Raw genomic sequence first — 25,797 nt, 5'->3', positions numbered from 1 at the left:
ATCTTTGGAAGCCTCTGTTTCTGCGTCTCGAAAATGGGGTGATACTGACCTCATTGTGGGAGAGTGCATGTGAGCATGCCCAGCAGCGTGTGTGCGCACAGTAGGTGCTCCTCCTGGGTCTGAACAGTCGTTATCAGTCTTTCTGGCTCTGTGAAAAGGCTTCTCCATGTGGCCTCCTTCAGCCGAATTCCTGACCAGGGATGCTGGGTACTGGCATCTAAGGAGGGGCGTCTCCAGAAAACGAAAAAGCCTTAAAGACCCCAAAGGTGCTGTGCTATTGGTGGCAGGAAGGGCAGAGGGCTCCCCAGTCTTAGTGCTTTCCAATGACAGCGTCCTGGTGGCGGCCACTGCTTCCCCCTCCCCAGGCTGCCCTTCTTTGCCTTCCTCTCTCGCACTGTCTATTTATAAATAGGAGAAGGGCGCGAGGGCCCCCCCTTGGGGTACAGGCAGGGTCTCTGTCCGGCAGTGGAAAGGCAGGAATTCAGCTGGTGCAGGCTTGCCCAATTCCCTGAGAGCTGACCAGGTCTCCAGAAGCAGCGGGACCTGTGTGGCCGCCTGGCATTGCCCCTTACTGGCTAATGGCCCTGGTGAGGTCCCCATCTTGAGCTAGACTCCCTGGCCCAGCCCCGGCTGCCTGCTGTGGTTTGTGATCCTCCAGGGTGAGGGTAGGGAGGGAGCGGCGGGCGGGAAAGGTCGTGCGTGACTCACCAGGTCAGTCCTGTCTGGCTGTAGCCTTGTCACCGGGAGGCCTCTGAGGCTCACTTTCATTCAGGGACTCTCAGCCACATTGCTGTCCGTTATCCTGGACACTGTGTCTTCTGGCCGCTTAACTGCCCTCTAGCCCCTAGATTTTGGCCACTCACCCCAACTCTTTATTTTGGGGTTCCATCACCCCTCCAGGTGTGTCTCTTGAGTAAAGTCCCTTTGAGACCACCCAAGGCCACTATCCTAGGAGGCCCACATCTGGCCTGTGGGAATCTCCCCCTCCCTCTGCCCCAACAGGGTCCCCACTACACTGTCACAGCAACTGGCCTGCCGTGGTCTCCTGACTTGAGGCTTCTTGAGGATAGGGCCTGGGGCCAGCCTCTGGGTGACCCCAGCACTCCAAGGGTCTCAGGTCAACTTCCCTGCACTTGCCCTCAAGGTGGGAAGGAAGCCCCCTCCTTTGCCAGGCCCACGTGGCTGTCTAGCGCCTCACCTGCACTGGCAGCTTGCGGCCCAGGGTCTTGTCCTCGCCTTGCCCATGCTCAGCTGAAATCGAGGCGGAAAGAGCCCAGTGCTCCTGTTCTGTCTAGTAGAGCCCCAGGAGGAGGCAGGGCAAGGCGTTAGGTCACCATTTTACAGGTGACAGTGTTGAGGCTCAGAGAGAGTAAGTGACGTCCCCGAGTCCCCCAGAACCGGCATGTGCACCCCCCAACCTAAGTCCAGTGCTCCTCTGTGATGCCGGGTGTCCAGTGTACCTGGGAGGGCAGACATCTCTGCCCCTTTCCTCCCAGGGGCCACCTGCTCAGGCTGCCCTCACCCTGGGAGAGGGGATGAGGGGCAGAGGCGAGGGCACGGAAGCCCCACTCTGCACCCACCCTCAGCCCTACCTCTGTTTCCCAGCTCATTCATTTTTTCCACTGCACATGTGGGTGAGCCACCCACCCACCGAGAACTTCTGAGGTCTCAGGAAGGGCTGAATTTTTTGATACCCATCTTTAAGAATCCAGAGCTGGAAAGGAGTTAGAACGTCAACTAGGCCCATGCTGTCACTTTACAAACGAGGAAACTGAGGCACAGAGAAGTCGGTTACTGCCCACAGTAGAGGGGGTGCCTGAGTGGGAGAGGGAGGACCTTCGGGTGGGCCTGGGGGGTTGAAATCCAGTCTTCCTGGAATCGGGGATACACAGGCGTCAGCTTGATCGTCAGCTTGATGCAGGGGAAGAAACACAGGGCTGGAGGTGAGACCTCTTTGGGGCTCAGTCTTCTCCTCTGTGACTTGGGAATAATAATAGTACTGACCTCATAGTGCTGGGACGAGGATTCGGAGAGACAGTGATGCATGTCGACAGCGCTGCATGATGCCTGGCTTGGAGCAGGCTTTAAGGAGAAGGTGCTGCTGCTGTTTTAGTCCCCTAGGACCCTCACCCTCACCCACTGTGTCCCCGCTGCCGTGGCCTCCTGGCTGTGCATGGGCACACCGAGCGCATTCTCCCTGTCGTCCTGGCCCCACCCTGCTTTTCCTTTCTCCTACTGCCTCCTAGCACCTTGCCTTTTCTCCTGTGCGTGTCTGTGTCTCCCCCACTAGAGCTCAGCTTCCCAGGGCAGGGACTGGGATGTGTTCGATGTGGTATGCCCGGCACCCACAGCAGCAGGTGCTCAGTACGTTTGTTGAATGAATGAAAGAACATTTCCACTTTTGCCCCTGACTTTCCCCCACTAAATGGGGGGGTCATCTGAGATGATGTCTAAGGTTTCTGGTAGCCCTGAGCTGCCGTGCCTCAATCCTGCCCCCACTTCTGGGCCTTATCCCCGTTTTCATTCGCTCCCATGCATCCCTTTAGCACTTGGCACAGCTGATCCGCAGCTGTGCCAGCCTTCCCTGCTCACAGACCCCTACCTTTGAGCCTTTGCTGCCCCTACTCCTGCCTGCTGAGCTGCCAGCCTGAGGATGGGCCCTCTCAGGAGCCCAGTGACACAGGCAGTTCTGGGCAGAGCCGGGGCTTGGGTGCTGAATGTCCCCACCTGCTGCAGAAGACTGGCTTGTTCTGAGATTCCTGGTGGTCACCTGGGAAACCATCTCAGAGCTGAGGTCAGAGGGTGATGGCCTGCGGTCGAGAGGGGTTCCCTGCATTGGAGTGTGTGTGTGTGTGTGTGTAAGAGAGAAAGCATGTTTGCCCACGTGAGTCAGTGCTCCGGTCCCCGCTCAGGGCAGAGGTGGATGAACGGGGGCTGGTGGCATGGTAGTGACTCAGGGACGAAGGCAGATGGCCATCCGAGCAGCTGGCTTCTTCAGCTGTCCTGAGGAGGGGACCAAAGATTTCTCCAGCGGGACCAGGGCAGGAGTCACATCCCAACTCCACCCCTTCCTTCCTGGATGACCCAGACAAGTGACTTGATCTCCCTGCACTGTGAAATGGGCACACGCCTACCAGCCTAGAGCGGGGAAGTGGGCTTCTGTAAGGTGCCTGCAACCTGTCCTGGCACGTAGTAGGTGCTTAATGAATATCCCATTGTTTTCCTTCCTCCCTGAAGGGTCAAAGCTGAAAACCTGGAGAGGGGATGGAGGCCTCCTGGTGGGGGGGGTCGGTGCTGGCTCTGTGTCGAGGGGGTAGGGAAGCTTGGGCCCCAAAAGAAGGGAAGCAGGCCAAAGGGCGCAAGGAGTACGGCTGTTCTGGTGTAGCCTTGGGCACGTCGCCTCGCCTCTCTGAGCGTCTGTGAAGTGTTGGTGAAGAGACTCTATCAGACAGTGGATCTAGCATGCACAGTCACTCCTGGGATACAGTAGGTGCTGGGGACATGTTAGCTGCTCCTAACGGCAGGTTCTTTCTGTCCTAGGAGGAGGGAGCCCAATGCTGAAGGGAGAAAGTGGGGCTGCGGGCCCTGATGTGAGGCGGCTGTGAGGTGGCTGCGAGGCCTGCGGTGGGTGAGGGGTGGGCCCCGATGGCCTCCTGTGCACAATCCTCCATTAGTCTGCCACTAGCCAGGCCCTGGAATGGCCCAGAGCCTGTGGGAGACCCTGGGAGGTGGCTTCGCTTCTTTCCATCTCCATTTCCTCATCTGTGAAATGGGCACAATCAGACCTGCCTCACAAATTGGATATTAGATCAGTCTTCCTTCCGTCCCTCACTCCCTCCTTCCTTTCATCTCTCATCCTCCCTCCCTCTCTTACCTATCTCTCTCTCTCTCTCTCTCTCTCATCCATCCATCCATCATCTATCTTCTCCAATCCCTCCCCCCACTGCCCACACTGCATCACAGATGTCCCACCTGTTAAATGGGTGGTTGACGCTCATCAGTGATTTCCAGATTTTCACCTGGGGACCCTGTATTTTGAAACACTGAGTCTGCTGAACAAGCTGAGTGAACCCAGTGCTGTCCGCTTTATTTCCTCATTTTAAAATGTCAGAGCTCCCCTGTGGGCGGGTGGTGAATAGATCTGAGCCTCCCCAACACCAGCCAAAGGAACTGGAAGCTTCCATAGCCCCACGTTTCCCAGAGGCTGCTCGCCACATTCTGGGGACCTCCAGAGCCCCCCGGCCTGGGTGGCCTCTGCGCTGACCCGAGGCCCAGCTCCCAGGGCTGTGGTTCGGGCGGCCGCTGCTCTGGGATCGCTGCAGCGGAAGGAGTGACCTTTTGTCTCGTTCTGTGTGGAGGGGCTTTCTGTTCCTCATTGTTTAGCCATGACAGGGCTGTGGGTTTTTTTTTTCTTCTGTCCAAGAGGATAAACAGGCCTCGAGATTGCTCAAGGGAGGGCTGACCCCCTCGCCAGCTGCCGGCGGCTCGGGGCTGGAGTCACACAGGGCAGCAGGAGGAAGTGTGGGGAAGGGTATTCATAGCCAGATTCAGACAGGAAAAGACCCTGGAGGGCAGGCTGCTGGCGGTGGCCTGGGGGCCGTGGGGGTCCAGCTGCCTGCCTTTGTCCAGGAACCCTTGGCCTGTGGGTGGAGTGAGAGCCCGCATTTGGCCAAGGCAGGACCCTTTCCCATCAGGCCCTTTGGGCCTGACGGGAAATCCTGCCCCCAGCTGGGGCCAGCCTCCCTGGGCTACAGGAGCCACCCTGGCCCTGTGGTTCTCAGGCCCCGCATGAGTGAAAGGCTCCCCTAGTTACTGCCCAGGGTACTGGTGGGGGACCCTGCCCAGGGTGTGCAGGGTCCGTGAGACCTGTGCCTGCCACCCTGCAGGGCAGGGGGCTGCAAGGGAAGGAGGGGCAGGCCCCCCCCACCCCCGCCCTCTGGGATGCCCTCTGAGGGGAGAGGTGGCTGCCTCTTGGGGCACTCAGGCAGAGCAGGGAAGCTACACAGCAGCAGCCTGCAGGGAAGGCCTGTTTTGAGGGGCTGTGGGGGGACAGTCAGGCCCTCCGCTACAGTTAATACGCAGTTGAGTGGTGTGTGCAAAGGCAGCTGCAGAAGGTCCGATTTCTCTGGTTTGGGAGCTCCCCAGCCTTGATTACTGGGTCTCCTCCATGTGTCCCCTGCCCAGGTCATCTTGCTCCATCCATGGGTGCCAGATAATCAGGTATGTTCAGCAGTGAAGCATCAGAATCACTTGGGGACGTTTTCTTTTTCTTTCTTTTTTTTTTTAACAGCACAGCTTCCCAGGCCCACCCCCTGAGCTTCTGCCCCGTTTGTTGGGGTGAGAGTCAGCATTAGAAACAGGTCCCCTGGGTGCTTCAGACACTGGCTGTGAGCCCCACCCCCAGCTGTGAAGAGCCCTGCTAAGGGGCCTTGCTTACCCTGCTGTCCAGGCGCCTGGCAGCCTGCTCCAGGCCCCAGGGTGGGAAGGAGGACTGGGATTAAGTGTGTTTGTGTGTGTGCTCGCACGCGCAGCCACGGGCATGCAAGTTTATGGTCCAGATGGGAATGGAAGTGACTTTTTAGGCTCTGTGTGATGCAGAATAGTTCCCACTTCCCGTGCCAGCCACCTGCGTCTCTCCCAACCTCACTAGAGCTGACTTCGTGGGGTTTGGCCCCGGGTCTGGGCCTAGGCTCAGGGTGGGGGCTGGGCTTCAGGGGCAGGCCAGCGTGGTGGGGGCACCTGTGTTTGGGCTTCGTGGCCCTGGGGCCGAGGTCGGACCCCTCCAGGAAATGACATTGTAATGATGTCACTGCTTAGATTAGCGACCCCTGACACCCACTACATGCCAGGCTCTGGGGTCATAGCGAAGAGTCACCCCCAGCCTGCAGCCTCATAGGGCGCCCAGCTAGTGGGGGCCCAGCCCTGCATGCCAGGAGCCCTGACAGAGGAAGGTGGGGATTCTGGGTCTGAGTGATTATTCAGGGTGTGGTGTGGGCAGGGAAGCCTTCAGGGGAAGCTGCTGTCAGAAGGGACAAATGGAATTTTGTTAGAGGAAGCACGAGGCTGTTCCAGCTGGAGGAGGCAGCTCAGGCAGGGGCACAGGGAGGGGAAGGGGCGGGGCAAGAAGAGTCACAGGTTGCTATGCAGCAGGAAACCCCAGCTCCTTGGGGTCATCCCCCCGATGGCTTCCAGCTATTGGCACCAAGCTACGTGCGGCCAGGGTGGGTCTGGGGCTTCCTGCCAAGCCGAGCGGGGAAGGCAGCTGGTTTCCAGGCCTGCATGTCCTTGATGCAGGGGCCAGCCAGGAGCCCGGCGGCCCCAGGCTCTGGCGGTCAGGACTCCTGGGTGGTGCTGTGGAGGGGGAAGGGGAAGGCAAAGTGAACCTGCCTTCCTACAGCCTGAGCCCTGGGGGGCTCCGTCTCACCTGGAGGCCAAGAGCCATTATCAGGCAACATCCCAGGCAGCTGGGAAATGGGTGCCCTGCTGGTAAAGGGGATCAGAGTGGGGTGCAACAGCCTCCACTGATTGAAGCACCTGGAGCCCTCAGAACAGTGCCTGACACCCCATAAGTGCTCGAGAAGTGGCGACTGTCTTCATCATGGCCATCAACAAATTGTCTTCTATGGGCCCCAACTCTACCGTGGGCCCATGTTGGAAGCTGAGGGTCTAGAGGTGACGAGGCCATCATTTCTGCCCTCTGCATTGCAGATGTGTGTGTGTGGGGTGTGGGGGGTGTGTGCGTGCGTGTGCATGCACATGCACCCGTGCTGGGTAGGAGGACCAGTAGGTACCACGTGTCAGCACAGTGAGGTGATTGTTAGAAGGGACCATATCCAGCGTTCAGAGATAGCCCAGAGGAAGAGGAACCTGAATCAGCCTGGGGGAGTCAGGGAGGGCTTCCCAGAGGAGGCAGCACTCAGCTGGAAAGACGAAGGGGCAATTGCCAGGTGCGGGAGGGAAGGGGAGCCATCCTACATAGAGGGCAGCTTTGCGCTGAGCACTGTGGTTCTCTGTGACCAAGACGACTGCCTTCTGGGCAGCTTCGGGGCCCAGCATCTGACCCATGTAGGGTTAGGAGCCGGATGCACCCTCCTGCCAGCCAGCTCAACGCCTCCCCCTGCAGACAGGAGTGTGTTGCACTGAGTGGGGAAGAGGAGGAGGTGAAAGGGGGCAGGGACTCTCCCTTCTACTTCTATCCCCTCCAAATGGAGAAGTCCCAGATCACTAGAGCCTCAGCAGGAAGAGGGCCAAACGTCTGCAGGACACAGGATGGGGATCTGGGCGTCAGGCCTGCAGACTCCATCGGTCGCCATGCTGATGGCTGTCCTTCCTTCCCCCTCCAGATGGCTTTTACCCACTCTGTCCTGGAGGCCAGCGGCTCGTGCCAGCTGAGAGAATTCTACGACAAGAGGACCCAGAGGCGTTGCAGCCAGTGTCCACCTGGTGAGGGGCAGCCGCTGGGACCCCGACCTCAGACTGGCTGGGTCCCTGGGGGCTGGTGCCTTGGAGGGAGCGTGTGTGCACTGGGGTTGGGGGAGCAGGGTTATGGCCCTTGATTCTTATTGAACTCCTTCTGGTTCTATGAATTGGCGCCATGCTCCCTTGTGCTTCTGGGCCTTTGCACATGCTGTTCCCTCTTCCTGGTGCACTTCCAAACTCCCCTTGCCCTGGTTGCCTGCTGTTTATCCTTTATACCTCAGCTTAGATGTCCAGCTCCTCCAGGAAGCCTGCCTACACTGCCTGGCCAGATCTGGTTCCTCCTCTGAGCTCCCACTGGCCCCTGGCATCCCCCATGGCAGCAGCTCTTGTCACACTGCAGTTATGGCCTGTCTCCTTTTTTGTTGCCGCTGCTATGTGCTCCTCCATGACAGGGACTGTGGGCTTGCTGTCCACTGAATCCCCAGCATCTGGCACCGTGCCTGGCACATAGTGTGTGCTCAGTACGTATTTGACTGAATCAACGAGTGCTTACCTATTTCACAGATGGTGGACCTGAGGTCCAGCCCCAGTTGGGAGAGCTAGGTGGCCCGACTCCCGGTGCCATCCATCCATTCATTCGTTTAACCATTCATCCCTATATTATTTATAAAGCATCTGCCAAGTGTCAGACACTGTTCTAGGTGCCAGGAATACAACAGAGAGCAGGGCAGACAAAGTCCTCACCCTTATGGATTTTGCACTCTAATAGAGGGACAGACACAGAAACCAGCAGAGGAAATAGATGATCGGAGAGGTCAGAGAGTAAGCGCGGTGAGAAAACAAGGCAGAGTAAGGCCGATGGAGACGGAGTGGGACGCGTTGCTTTATACGGGGTGGTCAGGGAAGGCCTGTCTGAGCTGCTGACACTTGGGCAGAGACATGCAAGAGGTGAGGCAGTGAGTCATGCAAATATATAGGGAACAGCATGCCAGGCAGGAGCAACAGCAGATGCAAAGGCCCTGAAGTGGGAGCCTGTTTGGTGAACTGGAGGAACAGCGAGGCCAGTGTGTGGCCCAGACTGAGTAAGTAAGCCAGCAGGGACCCTGGTAAGGAGCTTAGCTTTTATTCTGCAGGATCCAGGAAGCCACTGGAGGGCTCTGAGCCATTAGCCTGAGATGTGGGCGGGCCCATGTGTACCCATCACCTCCCGTAGCCATTTTAAAAGACCCCAGGGGAAGGGACTCTTCTTTCTTCTGTTAACTGGCAGGGTCTCTAAGATGTTACTAGATTAGCAGAGCAGTGAATATGGCAGGATAGGAATGGGGACAGGGCTCAGAAAAGAAACTTCTTAAATATTTGTCTTGGCATTCTCCCACCCCCTGGCATGCCTTCTCTTCAGGCCTTCAGGAGTCCCCCAGGGACTACATTCCTACTGCCTTTTTCCCCTCTAGTTCATACCCCCAGGTGGAGAATTTTAGCCAACTCTAAAGAAGAAAAGAGCTGGCAAAACAGTTCTCACTAAAGTGTTATTGGCTAATAACAGGCAAATCCAGTAGTGGAATTCCAGGCATCTGGAAAGAGCAGAGGGGAAGATATTTTATGAGTAGTGGGGGTTCAGAGATGGAGTGACAGCTGGTACGTGCTGGATATGAGATGAGTCGATGGAGGAGTTGGAGCTGCATCAAAGAGCCTTCCCCCCTAGGCTTCAGATCTCTGGGGCTCTGGGGAACAGTGGATGAGCCCAGGGTCCTGGCAGAAGCCCCACGCCACCCCTCTGAGACTTCTGGCCTTTGCTTTCTCAGGCTGCCGCGCAAAAACTTCCTGCAACGAGACCTCAGATACCGTGTGCGTCCCCTGCGAGGACAGCACATACACCCAGCTCTGGAACTGGCTCCCGGAGTGCCTGAGCTGTGGCTCCCGCTGTGGCTCCAGTGAGTAGGCTCAGAGAGGGGGTGGTCCCCAGCATCCTCCCCTGGCACCATACACTTCAGCCCCTTTGGCTGAAAGCTGGCTGGGACTACTCCAGACCAGTTTTTTTATGCCCCAGCACATGAGGTTGCACGGGTACAGCTCTTTACTGTTTACCCATGGCGTTGTCATCCTCTGTCTCACTGAGTCCTCTCGCATAGCCCCGCGGGCCCAGTGCCTCAGTGGGAAGACCGCCCATTTGCGAGTTGAGGAAGTCGTGCCTCAGAGAGCAGGTGTGCTCTCTCGTGCTGTGATGGAGCTGGAGCAAGACCGCAGGCCTTGGGGCTCCGTGGCCAGTGTTCCTTTTGCCCCATGCTGAGGGGTTCCACCAGCCTGCCGGAGATCAGAGCTCTCTGTGGGTGGTGGGCGGCTGGGAGGGCAGAGTGGGCATGGGCCTGTGAAGACAGGAATGACCCTGGGCTGCCTTCTCGTTCCTCTAGACCAGGTGGAAACTCAAGCCTGTACTTTGAAACAGAACCGCATCTGCACCTGCAGGCCGGGCTGGTACTGCATGCTTCCAAGGCAGGAGGGCTGCCAGGTGTGCATGCCGCTGCGCAAGTGCCACCCCGGCTTCGGTGTGGCCAAACCAGGTGTGTACGGGGCCAGGGCCAGTGGTCCTTGGGGGCCCCCCTGCGCCTTTCCTTCACAGGTATCAACCCATTAGCCCAGCTGGCAACATCGTCAGTGGCGGCCAGGTGCTCACCAGCCATCCATCTGTCCACCCTTCCCTCATTCATTCCTTCCTCCAGCACTCCTGCTTAGGCACCTACTGTGTGCTAGGCCCAGATATGGATCAAATTAAGCCCTAAGCTACTGGAAAATCAGGTGATGTCACAGGAAGATGAACCCAAGTGACCCTGGAGACCAGGAAGTCACTAGAATTGGTTAAAGACAAACTCCACCCAGCTGTGTGTGTGTGTGTGTGTGTATGTGTGTGTGTGTGTGTGTGTGTGTGTGTGTGTGTGTTTTAAGGGGTAGAGGTGCAGACAGAGGTCCATGGGCCCCTCAGACCTCCCCTAGGGCTCCAATGTCAAGGCCCACCTGTTCCACGGAGAGTTTGAGTTGGTGACAGGTTCCAATTTTTCATTGAAGGAACTGCAACATCGAATGTGGTGTGCGCTCCCTGTGCCCCGGGGACATTCTCTGACAGGACGTCATCCACAGATACTTGCAGGCCCCACCGGAAGTGAGTGGCTCAGTCCTTTGGTTCTGGAGGAGCAGGGAGGGGCTGTCCCTGAGTGACTATGGGGGTCTGGAGCACAGAGCGGCCGTGCTGTAGGGCCTGAAAGCCCTCCGTTCACTCTCTTGGGTTGAGGCATTGCCGAGCCCAGTTCAATACCAGAACGGGCCTATCTGATGGGGGCCCCAGGACAGACAGCTCGGTGAACAGCAGCCTTGCCCTAGAAGTCAAGACTGGGTGGGGAGCTTGGGGAGAGCAGGAGTGGGGACAGGGAGGGGCGGTCCTGAGAGAGGGCGTGGCACACATACTCACTCCCCATCCCATCTGCTGGGACCCTTGCCCACTGGCCTGGCTCCCACCAGTGAGCCCAGCCACCCTGAGCCGTTCAGTCCTCTGTTGCCCCCTGACCAAGCCTCCTCCTCCCTAGGTGTAGCTCGGTGGCTATCCCTGGCAACGCAAGCATGGATGCAGTCTGCACGTCTGGGGCCTCAGAGCCAGCCTCTGTGCCCCAGCCAGGGTCCACAAGACCCCAACACACGGAGCCAACTCCAGGGCCCAGCACAGCTCCTAGCACCTCCCTCCCGCCCCGAATGGTTCCAAGCCCCCCAGCTGAAGGGCTCATCACTGGGAACATCTCTATTCCAATCGGTAAGTCACAAGAGGGCCCTCCCTCCTGTCTTGGAGTCTTACTGAGAGCCCTCTGTGGGCTGGACCCTGTACTCTGTCCTGCGATGCAGGTAGTGGTGAGACTTGTCTTCTCCCAAGACCTAGTGCTGTCACTAGGAACCCCTGGGTGGGGAGAGGTGGGGTCAGGGGAGATGGCTGTTTCTGATGAACCCGTTAGGCTGTGAAGACAGTGGGCTGGGCTAGGTCACCTCATGGGCTTCCCTCCTGGAGTTAGGACTCCATCAGGCTAGAGGGCTCAAGCTGGTGGCCTCAGGTTGACTGTGGCCCACAGACATATTCTGTTCGACACACAGTTTTTGGTTTGTTTGTTTTAGAATTGAAACTTGAGAGCCTCTGAACTGGGCTTACCCCTTGCGTGTGACAACCCCAGCCACCTTTGGTCATTGACTGACCTGCCTGGCCCCTGGGACATCTTGCTTTTTGCAGCTGTTTTGAGCCTCTCTTTTCCTTCTAGGACTGATCGTGGGTGTGACAGCCTTGGGTCTGCTGGTAATAGGGCTGGTGAACTGTATCATCGTCACCCAGAAGAAAAGTAAGATTCCATTCCTTCCTTCCTTCATCCATTCCTTCGTTCCTCCACTGGTTCAGGAAGCTTTTCTGGGGCACCTCCTGTGAGTCCAGCACTGGGCACAGCCTTATGGGTCAGACAGGGCTGGACGTGGCAGTCCCTGTTCTGTAGGTGCTTAGAGCCAGAGGTGGAAGGTGCTTCCACTCGCTTATCTACTGAAAGGCAAGACGCCATCAGGGCTATCCAGGGGGGAGGCCAGGATTCTTGTGTAGGACTCCTGGGGATTCAGGCTTTCTGGAGCAGTTGGCATCTGAGCTGGCTAAGATTTTGATGGGTGGAGTGTGTGCAGGAAAGAAAGGGCGGGCTAAGCAGAGGGCATGGCGTGAGCAAAGGCGGGGAGGTGGCGGAATGGTTGGGGGTGGTGGAGGGGACTAGCAGAATGCCAGCCCAGCTGGAGAGGTGGGTGTGGGGGCTTCTGTGTACCTTGTCTGGTAGGTAATCGCTCCCCGCAGGGCTGGGCCTGCTCTGGCTGCTTCTGCTTGGGCCCCATGCTGCCCTCCCAGTTAGGACAGATGTGCCCTGAGGAAGTCCCTCTCCCTGACGTGTCCCCTCTCTCTTTCCAGAGAAGCGCTTCTGCCTGCAAGGAGAAGCCAAGGTGGTGAGTGCCCCCCTGCCCTTCCCCGCCTCCTCGCCTGTCTCCTTCCTGGGGGGCTGTTTGTTCCACGGGAAACAGTGAATTCTAGAGGTTGGTCTGTCCAGTGTGAGGCAGTGTGCAGAGCCCTGGGAGGCTGAGGAAAGGCCAGCCAGGGTCTGTCCTTGGGGGTTAGGTAGCCCTCCATGTCCTGATAAAGGAGACTGTGAGTGTGAGAGGCCACATCAGGGAGCAGGGGGGTTGGTGGTGCCGGTGGCAAGCAGGTGGCCGTGGACCTATGGTGTGGCCTTGGGCAGATGTGAAATTGCTCGTGGCTGTTGCCTCCACCATTAAATGGGGACAGCGTCGGCTCAGCCCAGCTGGCAGGGCTGTGCCACTCACTCAACTGGCAACAATCCTCAGCATCTCCGCGGTGCTTAGAAAGTACGTCCTCGTGGAGCACTGGTTTGCAAACTGAGCGCTGGGGTACCCCAGTGTTCCACAGAGGGCCCAAGGAGATGGTCTCTGGAGTTGAGGTGAAGGCTAGAGGGCAGGGCCCTGGGTCCTCCCCCACTTCAACCAAAGTAGCTCACCTCTGATCTTTTTGTAAAGTCGGGTCCGTGGAGGACTTTTGCTAGAAACAGAACACTGACATAGTATTTCATCAATTCTCCATCAGGAAGGCATTTGGCTGCAAGTAACTGCAAACTTATCGGCGACTTAAAACAACAGGGCTTTATTTTTCTCACCTGCCAAGAAGTTGAGAGGTTGACGGCTGCTGGAGTGGTTCACTACATCCCTCTCTGAGGCCAGCAGGACCCCAGGCTCTGCCATCTCTTAGTGTGTTGGCTTTTGTTCTCTTGTTTGTGGCCTTATGGTGATCACCACTTCATGTGACCTCCGGGTTTGAGGCAGGAAAAAGAGGGGGAAGTGGCTGGCCAGCCATAGTGCCTTTTATCAGGAAATCAGACGCTTTCCCAGAAGCCCCCGGGAGACTCCTCCTTTTGTCTCATTGTCCAGAACAGTGTCATGTGACCACCTCTAGCTGCAAGAGAGGCGGGAAAGGGGCAGCCTCTGTGGTGGAGGAGGACAGGGGAGAGGGCTTGGAAATGGGTGTGGGGTGAGCCAGTACACAGTGTCTGCTGCAACCCCTTACCTGGTAGGCAGGGCGGGTTTTTTACCTAATTTTACAGATGAAGAAACAGAGCCTGAGGAGCTCCCTCCATGTCCCCCATCCTGCTGGGGCAGGGTTTCTCAACCTCAGCAATGTTGATATTTGGGGCCTGATAATTCTTTGTCGTGGGGGGCTGTCCTGTGCATTATAGGCTGTCCCCCAATATCCCTGGCTTCTCCCCACTAGACGCCAGTAGCACTGCCTCCCAGGAGTGACAACCAAAACCATCTCCAGACATTGCCAGGTGTCCCCAGGAGGACAGACTCACCCCTGCTTGAGAACCGCTGTGCTAGGGAAGAGCTCAGCCTGGGTGGCCCAGGGCCTGAGGCCTGCACAGGGCTCTGGATGTGGTGGGGACCAGAGACCGATTTCATCTCCTGATTTTGCTGACAAGGACAGAGGTGCAGAGAGGGAAAGTGACTTGCCCATGGTCACACACTTGCCTGAGGACTTGTCTCTGGACTCGTGGCACAGTGCCCCTTGACCTGCCCTCTGGTATTTCAGCAGACATCAACACAAACGGTCTGGGAGTTCAAACCATTTCTCGCTTTCCCAGGGGGCAAATGCCACCCCTTCCTTCGTCTGGTTTCGGTTCAGTGATGCTGACGGCTGCTGCCTGGTGGCACGTGGAGCAAGTGTGCCCTCCAGGCTCCACCTTGGCAGCCCGGCTACCACATTCTGTTTCCCAGCCGAGTGTTTCCCAATCCTCGGTGCAGTCAAGATGTCCTGGGTGTGGCCCTGCAGCCCCTGCTTCCTCTTCCCCTCCACTCAGTCTTGCGGTTACTAAGTGTGAGCAACTCAACTACTATTTGTTGAGTACTGTTGTGTGTAGAGCCCAGTGGTGTGCTGGTAACTGGCCCTCCGGGTGGGGAAAAAACCCCAACCCAGATTCGTGGTGTTTGCTCATTTCTCTGTTTTAAGAACTCCCACCGTGGCCAATTTCAGGCTCCCCAGAACTTACTGAATGTGGAGTGGGGCAGAGCACGTACAGGTCTGAGCTGGATCCAGCACACGGCTGGCTGAGCCCCATGCCCGGCTTTCTGCCTGTGCTGTGGCACCGCATCCCCACACACCCCTGGAGGATGCAGTATCCTCATCCCCATTTTACCAATGAGCAAACTGAGTCTCAGGGAGGTTCAGCTGCCTGTGTAAGCTTGGAGCACTAGGAAAGTGGCATAGCCCCGGTTTGAGACTCAGTCTGAGCCCACAGGCTTCACCTTCACCCACCTTCCGGTTCTCCCAGGGCAGATATTCACAGCGGCTCCACGCTCCCCCAACCCTGGCAGGGCCTGCCCTCAGAGGTTGTCCCCTTCCCAGGTGCCCTGCAGTCCCTGGGTGCCCTCCCCTGCCTGCTTGCTTAGCCTGCATCCCACTCTGCTCCTCCGCTGGCTGGAGGTCCCTGCTAAGAGGCTGCCTGGTAACGCTGGGGTGGAGAGAGTGGTGAGTCATCAGCACCGCCCTGTCCCTCCAGGCACGGCGGGACAGTGGCTTCTCTTTCTTTATTTTTTATTTATTTATTTACTTTGCCCCCCAAAGCCCCAGTAGATAGTTGTACGTCATAGTTGCACATCCTTCTAGTTGCTGTATGTGGGACGCAGCCTCAGCATGGCCGGAGAAGCGGTGCATCGGTGCACGCCCGGGATCCGAACCCGGGCCACCAGTAGCGGAGCGCCCGCACTTAACCACTAAGCCACGGGGCCGGCCCTCTTTCTTTAGAAAAGGCCAGTGTATCCAAACATGTGGGCTCATCCACAGTCTTCCGCACAAACACGCTCATGCACGGGCTAACGTTTAATAATGAGAGTGAGCATTTAGGAGGAGCTGAATGTATGCCAGTCACGGTACTGAGCGTTGTTTAGCCTCACAGCCGTGCTACAACACAGGCAATGAGTGTTGCCCCACTTTTATGGCCCTGGAAACTTGGGTTCAGAGAAGTTAAGTAACTTTCCCAAGGTCACACAGCTGATGCGAGTGGCCTGGGACACAAACCTCAGAGTGCTTCTCTTCACCACCCCCAGCATGTACACTAACTACACCACTCACAGACATGCACACATGCGCCCACACATGTAGACATGCGTGTGTGCACACTGCACACACCCTCACACCTATACATACAGGTGTGTGGGCCTCGTGAACACTCGCACACACAGGCAGACATGGACGCTGTGGGCATCTGGAAGACCCAGCTGGTGGCTCCCCAGGGTGTCTGCTTCTGCCCATGGCCGGGCTGGGCCATGACAGGGGCTGGCTGGCTGAATCTTGTTTTTGAATGAGCCCCCTTGGTACTCCCCCTTACAGTGGTCACAGACCAAGGAACAGGACTCAGGATGCGTCTGCCCCACTCAGAGCCTGCCTGAACTTTACAACTTGTGGCTTTGGAGGAGCGAGGCAGGCTGTGACCTTTGGGGGTTTCTGTTCTGCCTGGCCCTCGCTAGCAGAGAAGCGGGACACAGGCCTGAAAAGCCCCTTCTCTGGGGGTTGAGGAATGACATTTGGATGCCCCTCCTCTCCCTCCCTCCCCCGCTTGTCCAAGCTCAGAGCAGGGCTGGGGGTGGGGGCCAGTTGCCAAGGTCAGACCACCTGGGCGAAGGCTCGGCCAGACCTTGAAATCCCCTCCATCCCTCCAAACTGGTGGCCGTAAGCCAGGGAAGCAGGATGCAGTGGGAAGCAGGCAGCTCTGGTACCCTGACCTGGGCTTGTCCTGCCCCGACCACGGACCGGCTCTGTGATCTTGAGCCCCAGACTCACCCTCTCTGGGCCTCCATGGCCTCACGGGACAGCTGGCAAAGGATCCCAACATGCTGAATTCTGGCCTCAGGGAGTTGAGGGCTGAGGCCGGCTCAAGTGTCCAGAGGCCACAGCCATGGTGGGCGGGGCAGGTGGCCGAGAGGCTGCAGTGATTGGCCAGAAGGAGCAGCCGCTACTCAGAGCGCACCTGGAATTGTAGCTCCCTCTGTAGCGAGGCCAATCACCCTTTCCTGGGGAGGGGCGGCTAACACGACCCCCAACCCCATAGCAAACGCCCACCCTGTGACCCTCACTGCCCCCTACCATGCTAGGCCGTGTCCCACCAGCCCTTGACTCACCTCCGTTCTCATTCTGCCCCCGACCCTCTCGTCCTGGGCAGGCCAGGGCAGCAGATGAGAACGTGGCCCCTTCCATCCCCTTTCTGGGATCCAGCCATCACCCAGAACCCCAAGGCAGGGGCTTGTGTGCCTGTTCAGTTAGTGTGGACAGGCACCAGCCTCAAGTGGAATATCCAGGTGCTCCCCAGCACGGGGTCTGGAAATGGGCACCTTGTCTTGAGTCTCTAGAGCTGCAACCCCAAAGACCCAGGAGAGGTGTCGTGGGTTTTAGCCCTGCTGTACCATGTTCTACCTGTGTGACCTTGTGCAAGTCACTCAACCTCTCTGGGCCTCGGTTTCCACATCTGCAAGGCAAGGATAGCACTGGGCTGTTGGTAGGATCAATATAGTGTCTTGGAAGGACTTCAGCACACTGCTTGGCATTGGATGGAACTCAGATGTCAGCTAATATTATTATTGCTGTTGTTATTGTTTATGTTCTTCTATGAGAAAAAGATATGAGGAGTCACAGAGCAGCGTGGGGAATCGAGTCTGGAAAGAGCTGCTGAGACAGCCTGGCTGAGGATCCCAAATAAAAGGGATCTCTGCATGAGATTGATTGATTCAACACGAGGGCCAGATAGTACATATTTTAGGCTTTTGGGATCATATGGCCACTGTAACAACTACTCAAACCTGCCATTGCAGCAGGAAAGCAGCCACAGACAGTACAGAAACAACTGAGAGTGGCTGTGTTCCAATAAAACTGCATTTATGGACACTAAAACTTGAACTTCATGTGTCATGAAATTAATTATTCTTTAAAACTTTTTTTCAACCATTCAAAAATGTAAACACCATTCTTAGCTCGCAGCCTGTACAAAAACAGTAGTGGCTGCATTTGGCTCGTGGCAGTGGTTTGCCTACCCTCGACCTAACAAACCATTGTGTGGAGCACACTATGGAACAGGCGTTGTTCTGAGCACTTTACAAATATCCAGCCGTTTAATCTTCACAGCAACCCTTAGGACGTAGGTTTTTATTTTCCCTTTAGAGATGAAAAAATAGAGGCACAGAGAGGTTAAGTAACTTGTCTCAGGTCGCACAACTAGTGAGTGATGGAGTCATGATTTGCACCCACATCATCTAGTTCCAGAGTCTGCTCTTGGCTGCTAGGCTGGGCCGCATCACGCTGTGCTGATGGGGTGATCTTAGGAAAGTGACTCTCCTTCTCTGGGCCTCTGTTTCCTTATACAAAATGAGGATGAAAGTCCTGCCCTGCCTCTACGACTGTTTGGTGAGCAGGGCCACCTGGCCCCTGCCCTCACAGGGCTCACACTCCAGCTGGGCAGCCAGATGCTAATCACAGAAACCACGGAGAATCACAGGTCCTGGAAGCGCTGTGTGTGGAAAGAATGTGCGGGTGTGTGCAGAAGTGCCGTGTAAACTGTGAAGTGCCGTGACATGGGGTGCAGATGGTGGTGAGAAGGAAGAGGGGAAGAGGAGCTGGCTGATGTGCTGACGGCTCTCCTTCCTCTCCTCTCCTCTCCATCCAGCCTCACCTGCCTGCTGATAAGGCCGGAGGTGCTCCGGGCCCCGAGCAGCAGCACCTGCTGACGGCGGCGCAGAGCTCCAGCAGCAGCTCCCTGGAGAGCTCGGCCAGCGCCGCGGACAAGAGGGCGCCTGCCGGGGACCAGCTGCAGGCGCCAGGCACGCAGAAGGCCAGCGGGTCTGGGGAGGCCCGGGCCAGCTCCAGCAGCTCAGGTAGGAGGTGGGAGCGCAGCCAGCTTCCTCGCCCTCTTCCTGTTTCCTCCTGGTTTCTGTCTTAGCCGTCTTCTCCTGGGCCTCCCCTCCTCCCCTCCCCTGCCGGACGGGGCCCGAGCTTCTGGCAAGGCATTCGAAGCCCCCATGACTAGCCTTGGCTCGCCCTCCAGCCTCATCTCCCTCCGCCCCCTCACGTGCAGCACTGAGCCGCGGACTTCTTCCAGTCCTTCGAGTCCCCCATATCCAGGCAGTGAATTTTCCTGTATATTATATAATAGTGTTATATTATTATGTCGTTATATATTGTAATTACATAATATTTATTATATATTATTATAGTGTTATATTATTATGTTGATTCCTATTATATTTTACAGATGAGGGAGTGGAGGCCCAGAGAGTTTAAACAGCTTGTTCAAGGGCACACAGCTAGTAAAAGCAAGAGCCAGGAATCACCCCTGGGCTGTTGGGCTCCAGAGCCCTGGGGCAGAAAGCTGAGTGACTAAATGATGTCTCCGGGGCTCCCCTCCCTGTGGCCTGTTGCCCAGTCCCTTTGGGCCTGAGGCTCCGGGATCGTGGGGACCGTGTGTGTTCTGGAGAAGCCCACGCCTTGTTCATGCAGTCTGCGTTTTGCCCTGGACCTGGTCTGTGACAGTGTCCCTGGTGGGCAGCTCCAGTGTCCACAGTTGGTTGTGTTTCGTAGTGTGTAGTGTGTGTTGTAGTGAGGGGTCAAGTCCGCTGGCTCGAGTCTCTCCCACTCACCTGGCAGTACTGGCTGGCGGGAGGTCAAGGAATGGCCGTGGACTCAGGTCATTCCCGGATGCCCTTGAGGCCGCTCTGGTACCCTGAGAATCTGAGCAGTCTCCTTCACCCCGCCGAGCCTCAGTTTCCTCATCCAGGGGTGAGCAGGGCACCTCCTTGGCGGGACAGCAACACCCCTTCCTACCTGTCACCTGACTCAAGGATTGCTTCCTCCGTGTGGGCTGAGGTGGCCCACCTCTGTTATCCCCACATAGCCCACCCTCATCAGTGTGGTGTCTTGTCAATGACCCCCATCCTGAGAACTCCCCAAGGAAGAGACTGGGTCAGTGCCTGGAACACAGCAGGTGGCCCTAGATGTTTGTCAAATGACTGAATGAGCTCCACATAAATTCTTGGTCTTTGTCCAACTCTTGGATTCATCTTCCAATTTCTTAGCAACACCACTTCCACAGCCGACCTGGTGTGGCTTCATCCTTGGCCCCGGTGAGCACCCCTGACCATGTCTGCCCACCCCTTGTCCCCTCTGCCCCTTCTGATTGTTCCTCACCGGTCTCTGGCCTCTGTTCTTCCCTTCTCTCCCTCCCACCCCAACACCTCTCTCTGCTGTGGCAGCGGGTAAACCCTGGGGCTGTGGTCCCCCTGTCCGCCCCTGCAGTATCTCATTCATGATGTGCAACGGCTGTGGTGACTTTGGGTGACATTTGGGTGCGGTGGAGGCTCAGGGTGGAAATTTCCTTCCAGCCCCATGATTTCAGCCCTCCCTCTCCCCGGCCTGCTTGGGGCTGTCTGAGCAGAGCAGCTCGCTGGCTCCATCCTCCTCCCAGGCTTCCCTGGAGTTGGAAAACAAACTGGACTGGACACTAGCGACTGGCCCTCCCACACACCCTGGACACCATGCGTGTTTGGGCACTCAGCAGGTCCCTGCAGTGCCAGCAGCAGCAGCTACGGCTTTTTGAGGGGCGTCTGGGTGTCCAGCCCCTTCCATTCATCTCCAGGCTTGTCCATCATTTAGTCCCTCACCAGCTGGTTAGGAACTCAGGTGCCCACAGGCACTGGGCGGGAAGGTGGGAGTGAACCGGCGCCCTGTAGCCCTTCCTGCCAGTTGCCTTGAGGTATGTGGGCCCTCCGTGGCCACATCTCCCTCATCTGGCTCCCGACGGAAGCCATAAATCCACATTTTAAAAATGTAAACTCCTGAATTTTAAGTGTTGGCAGCCAGTTCACTTAAAAACACCACCACCAAGAACAAAACAGACCTGTGGGCTGGTTTTATTCATTCACATGTGTCCGTGTTATAGGCACTAGGGACACAGCAGGGACCAGTCAAAAAGGCCCCACCCCCCTGGGCTCAGGACCTGGTGGGGGAGACACAGTTGAGCACCCAGGAAATTGATTGTACAGTGGGAAGAAATAGGGGCCTGCCCTGGAGATCACAGCAGAAGAGGGACATGGGGACATAGGGAGTGATGGATGGGACACAGTGAACATCTTTAGAGGGGATAATCAGGGAGGCTTCTTAGAGAAGGTGGCCTTTGAGCTGAGGCCTGAGAGAAAGGAAGGAGTGAGCCATGGAAATAGAGAAGAGCTTTCCAGGCTGAGGGAGCAGCACATGCAAAGGCCCTGAGGCTTGGAGGGCTCAAGGAGCTGCAGGTAGGTGAGTGTGGCTGGAAGGAACCCAGCCAGGATCACAGAGCAGGAGGAGATGGGGTGGGAGACAACAGACACCAGGTCGTGCAGGACCTCGTAGGCCTGGTGAGGACTGTCGTGTTTTGAGCAGCCGAGTTCTAAAGGGCTGGCTCTGGCTGCTGGGGGAGCACAGTGCAGAGGAGCGGGGTAGATGCCGGAGACAGGTGGAGCTTGTTCACACTGGTCCAGGTGGGAGTGGATGGAGGTTGCCTGGGGCAGTAGCAGGAGGTGGTGAACTTGAAGTATCTTTTGAAGGTGGACCAGGCAGGAATTGCTGATGGATCGGATGTGGGATGTAAGAGAAAGATGAGTCCAAGGCTTTGGGCCTGAGCAGCTGGGTGAATGGTGGGATGTGACCTGAGATGAGGAGGAACAGGTTGGACAGGAGATGGGGTGGAATCAAGAGTTCAGGTTGAGGTGCAGAGCAAGTGGTTGGATATTTGGGGCCAGTGTTCAACCCGAGCTTCGTTGAGAGTGTCACCCGTCTCCAGGAGCCATGCAGGCTCTGGAGATATGGCAGTGAACCAGAGTTATCCTTGCCTGCAAGGAGATGGGCAGCGTCATTACACCCATTTTACATCTGAGCAAACCGCAGCTCCAGTAGTTTAAGTGACTTGGCCAAGTTTATGGAGGCAGAGCAGGGATTTGAACCCAGGATTGTCAGGCTGCAAAGCTCCAGGCATCCCGGCCTCAGTGATGAGGGCAAACTACCACCATTCTGGAGTCCCCAGGTTTATGAAATCTTCGAGGCAGGTCCACATGGAGGAAGATTTGCTCCTGGGGGAGGATTTGACCCTGCTTCAGTCTCAGTGTTTAATCTCCCTAAGGGAACAATGTCCAAGCCCTTTGATGTTGATTCTTTGTCATACAGAGGAGGGGTTCCATACAGATTACCCAGTGACAGTGGGTTCTCGCCTTTTCGTAGTTTGTGTAGCCAGGACTGCTGATGCCTTCCTGTGGTTACGGGAAAGTAATTCATCTTCGTTGCTTGACCAGTATTCTGTAGCGTATACTTCTTGTGCCTGCTCACTTCTCTGATTCTTTGTGGGGGTATGTTTTGTTCTTGGAGCACCTTCACCTGCTTTTTATGATTGGCTCCTCCCATCTGTGGGGTGAGTTGCGCTGCGTATTCTTGTTTGACAGATGAGAAAACTGAGGCACACGAAGGTTAAGTGACTTGCCCAAGGTTATACAGCAGAACTGGGCTAGAACGTGGCCTCTAGGCTCCTGGCCCAGTGCTCTTAATCGGTGTCTTAATCTGCCTCTTGGGCAAGAGACAGGCTGTGGAGACATCCCCCACTCCAAGACCCCCGCTGACCACCATCTTCCATCCTGTGTTTAGCAGAGCCTTCCCCTGGCGGCCACGGGACGCAGGTCAACGTCACATGCATCGTGAATGTTTGCAGCAGCTCTGGTCACGGCTCTCAGTGCCCCTCCCAGACCAGCTCCACGACGGGGGACACGGATGCGAGCCCCTCAGGCTCCCCGAAGGACGAGCAGGTCCCCTTCTCCAAGGAGGAATGCCCGTGTCAGTCCCCACTGGGGGCTCCAGAGACTCTGCAGCAGAACCCAGAGGAGAAGCCCCTGCCCCTTGGCGTGCCTGATGCCGGGATGAAATCATTAACCAGGCCGGCCTGGGACATGTCACAGCCAAGGTGGGCCCATCCCTGGTCCTTCTAGGCCCCACCCCCAGGACTCTGGCTCTTTCTGGGCCAAATTCCTTTAGTGGCCTCCAGCCTCAGCCTTTCTCTCACCTGCAGGTGGAGGGATGAGGCAGGGAGAGTCGTGGAAAACCTCTCCTGTCACAGTGTGCGTCCCTCTCAGAAGGCTAGCTGGACAGGGACTGCTGGGCAGCCCCGGGCAAGCCCTGCCTCTCTGAGAGCTGCCCCCCAGCCAGTCCTGCGAGCTTGGCTTCTGGAGCCCTTGTTTAGTCTTTCATCCCTGGGTCTACTGGGGAGGAGGGACGCTGCGTGCGTGCGTCATCCATGGAGAAAGGGCAGTGCTTTAGCCTGGATGCTGAGACTGCAAGTCGGTCCCAGCGGGGGTGGGGGTGTCATCCATCAGATGGTTCTATGCAAGGCAGGGGTGACAGCCCTTGTAGGGCGGTCCCCAAGTTACTCAGGACCCTTGAAAAGCACCACCTCCAAATCCATTCCTGCTAGTTCCACCTCTTGTATCATGGTGTGACAACCAGCTGCCCAGAGGGTCCAGGCAAGCAGCCTGAATGCGTGCCCTGGTCTGGGCAAGATGGCAAACCTCTAACTGAAAATCTTCCAATTTTAACATGTGGCAATTAAATTTAAAAAAGTAAGCACCATGCAGGCAAACAAGCCAACCACACAACAAAGCCAAACTCAGAGTTTGCATCCTCTGCCTTTGACCTTTGTTTCAGGTCCCCCCAGCTCCAGCCCCTCCTCCCTGCTGTCTGGTGTGGGTTCCAAGGCCACACCTTCTCCTATCAGGGAATTTCGGGAACCAGAGATGACTGAGGCTCGCAGTCATCCTCTCCTCCTACCTCAGCCTGGACCTTCCTCCTTTACCTCCCGAGGGGGTGCCCCTGTTTTCCCTGACCCCCTCCCACTGTTCCTGGAGGCCCAGCCCCAGGGGAGTCATGGGGCCACTTTGGTACTGTGCCCACTGTGATCCTAAGTGGATGTGAGATGCTGAGAGCCAGTCTTGTGTCTGTGTGTCTGTATGTCTGTGTTGTGTGCTGCGGGTCTCTGTAGCCATGTTGTTGGGTTGAATGGCTTGCTTGAAGCAGCTGAAGCCAACAATCTTGCCAAAGGATTCTTCTCCATTAAAGAGTCAGCCTGCTCCCCCCAGACACACACCTAAGACCCTGCAGAGGGTGGACAAGTGTGGCCTTGACCAGATCCTGAAGGACGGGAGATGGGGACTCCTTGAGAAGCCAGTTGGGTCCCAAGTACTTGGATTCCTTGTTGAAAAAATCCACTGGACTTGAACTTGGCAGCTGCAATTTGGAGGGTAGGAGAGTCCAGCCATTACGATAGAGACAAGAAAGGCTTCCACCCTGGAATCCAGATATCCACTGCCTGGACTGGCCAGGGTCTCTGCCCACATCTGACCCTGTGTGGCGATGGAGCATGTCTGCCCCCTGGTGGACTGTCCTGGGAGGACCTCAGGCTGCATTGCCATCACCCCAGCAGAGCAGGGAAGCCATGGTGAGTTGGAAGCAGACCCTTTCTGGGTGTGGCCTCAGTTCCCCGGCTTGTGTTGATGCCAAGACAATGAGTTTGCACTGTTACTGGACAGCATTCCTGCTTATAAATAAACCTTCTGTTTGTTGTACACGTTGACCCCTGGCTCTGGCTTTCGGTCTGAGCGGGGGTTTGTCTATGGTCCTGCTTGCCTGCCACCAATGTGTAGGAGGAGATAGGGTCATGGCCACTGGAGTCTGACAAGGCCATGCTGTGGCTGGACCCCAGAAGCACCCCCATAACAGCTGCCCTTGCTGAGAACCTGCTGCTCCCTCAGACCTGTGAACAGTAAGATGGCAGATTCCTGCCCAGAACCACCAGCTGGCCTCTGAATATGCCCTCATCACATGCCCTGTCACCTCTATCTCCTCAGCCTGCTCTTGGGGTTGGAGTGGGGGCTCTGCAGATCTGCTTGTTTACGTGCAGCCCCCTTCCTCAGGGGAGTGAGGCTCTGGCCTCCAGGAGGCCCCAATCTTGGGGACACCTGTGAGGCTCATCGCCAGCTGCACAGATGAGCTCGGGGGCTCTGGGAGCACAGAGGAGGGCCCTGGGCACAGCCAGGGAGTCAGGAGAGGGTTCTGGAGATGACTTCTGACCTGTCACTGAGGCATGAGCAGGAGTTTCCCACAATATATGACTGGGAAGAGGTTGTAGGCAAAGGGAGTCCCTTATATAAAAGCCTAGAGGGGAGAGAGGCGCTGATCCGTGAATTCATTCAGCTGACCCCCACCTCCCCCCTTCCCGGCTCACTGTCGCTCCCTCAGCACGGCCATCTTCATTCTTGGTCATTTCTTGGGCCTCCACTCCTCCCATGGTTTGGTCTTCTACCGTGTCTCAGCCACTCACACCCTAGACCAGGGCTCAGCAAACTTATCCTGTAAAGAACCACCTAGTAAATATTTTAGTCTTGGGGTGTCTTCTGGTTTCTGTCACAACTACTCAACCCTGCGGTTGAAGCGTGACAGCAGTCACAGATGGTTCACCAAAGAACGGGTGTCTGGAGTGCTTTCTACGACACCAGGCAATTCCCCAATTCTCAGCGGACACTGACGAGGTGGCCTACGAATTGAACTCAATTGTGACACTACCTGGAGGTAGCGTCAGATCCCACAGGTTAAGGGCTCAGTCCCACAAGCCTACCCCCACCTCAGATGCCCATTGCAAGTCCCGGTTGTCACCTGTGCTTCTGTCCTACAGGCTATAAATCAGAAGTTTCCATGGCCTCCCCCTTGGCTTCAGTTATTTGTTAGAAAGCTCTCAAAGCTCAGAGAGGGCCGGCCCCGTGGCTTAGCGGTTAAGTGCGTGCGCTCCGCTGCTGGGGGCCCGGGTTTGGATCCCGGGCGTGCACCGAGGCACCACTTCTCCGGCCTTGCTGAGGCCGAATCCCACATACAGCAACTAGAAGATGTGCAGCTATGACATACAACTATCTACTGGGGCTTTGGGGGGAAAAAAATAAATAAATAAAATCTTTAAAAAAAAAAAAAAAAAAGCTCAGAGAAACATTTACTGATGTTGACCAGTTTATGGTAAAGGATGTGATAAAGGATGCAGACAAACAGCCGGATGAAGAGATGCACAGGGTGAGGTCTGGGAGGGTCCCGAGTGCAGGAGCTTCTGTCCCCTTGGAACTGGGAATGCCCCACCCTCCTGGCATGCTTACCAACCCAGAAGCTCATCAAATCTCATTGTTCAAGAGTTTTTATAGAGTTTAATCTGTAGCCCCCTCCTT

The 25,797-nt window shown here is 56.6% G+C and overlaps 1 protein-coding gene across 3 annotated transcripts in view; it reads left to right on the top strand.

Moving 5' to 3' along the window:
- Positions 1 to 24,156, top strand: part of TNFRSF1B (TNF receptor superfamily member 1B) — a 33,928-nt gene extending 9,772 nt beyond the window's left edge. The window contains exons 2-11 of one of the 3 annotated variants that reach the window (XM_087446789.1): positions 7,344 to 7,443; positions 9,222 to 9,350; positions 9,828 to 9,977; positions 10,480 to 10,573; positions 10,995 to 11,215; positions 11,709 to 11,786; positions 12,386 to 12,420; positions 18,192 to 18,399; positions 22,193 to 22,502; positions 23,240 to 24,156. In XM_087446789.1, coding sequence (XP_087302915.1) covers positions 7,344 to 7,443; positions 9,222 to 9,350; positions 9,828 to 9,977; positions 10,480 to 10,573; positions 10,995 to 11,215; positions 11,709 to 11,786; positions 12,386 to 12,420; positions 18,192 to 18,399; positions 22,193 to 22,502; positions 23,240 to 23,336 — 1,422 coding nt within the window. In that variant the 3' untranslated portion in view covers positions 23,337 to 24,156. Of the gene's footprint in view, positions 1 to 7,343; positions 7,444 to 9,221; positions 9,351 to 9,827; positions 9,978 to 10,479; positions 10,574 to 10,994; positions 11,216 to 11,708; positions 11,787 to 12,385; positions 12,421 to 18,191; positions 18,400 to 22,189 lie in introns of all 3 variants that reach the window. The other 2 variants (XM_087446788.1, XM_014783874.2) reach the window with 2 other exon arrangements.
- Positions 24,157 to 25,797: the final 1,641 nt, after the last annotated feature.

The sequence above is a fragment of the Ceratotherium simum genome, chromosome 22, assembly GCF_057802395.1.
Source record: "Ceratotherium simum simum isolate JZ-2026a chromosome 22, ASM5780239v1, whole genome shotgun sequence".
Classification (NCBI taxonomy): Eukaryota; Metazoa; Chordata; class Mammalia; order Perissodactyla; family Rhinocerotidae; genus Ceratotherium; species Ceratotherium simum.
Note: the sequence above shows the minus strand (reverse complement) of the source record. Positions and strands in the feature narration are given on the sequence as shown.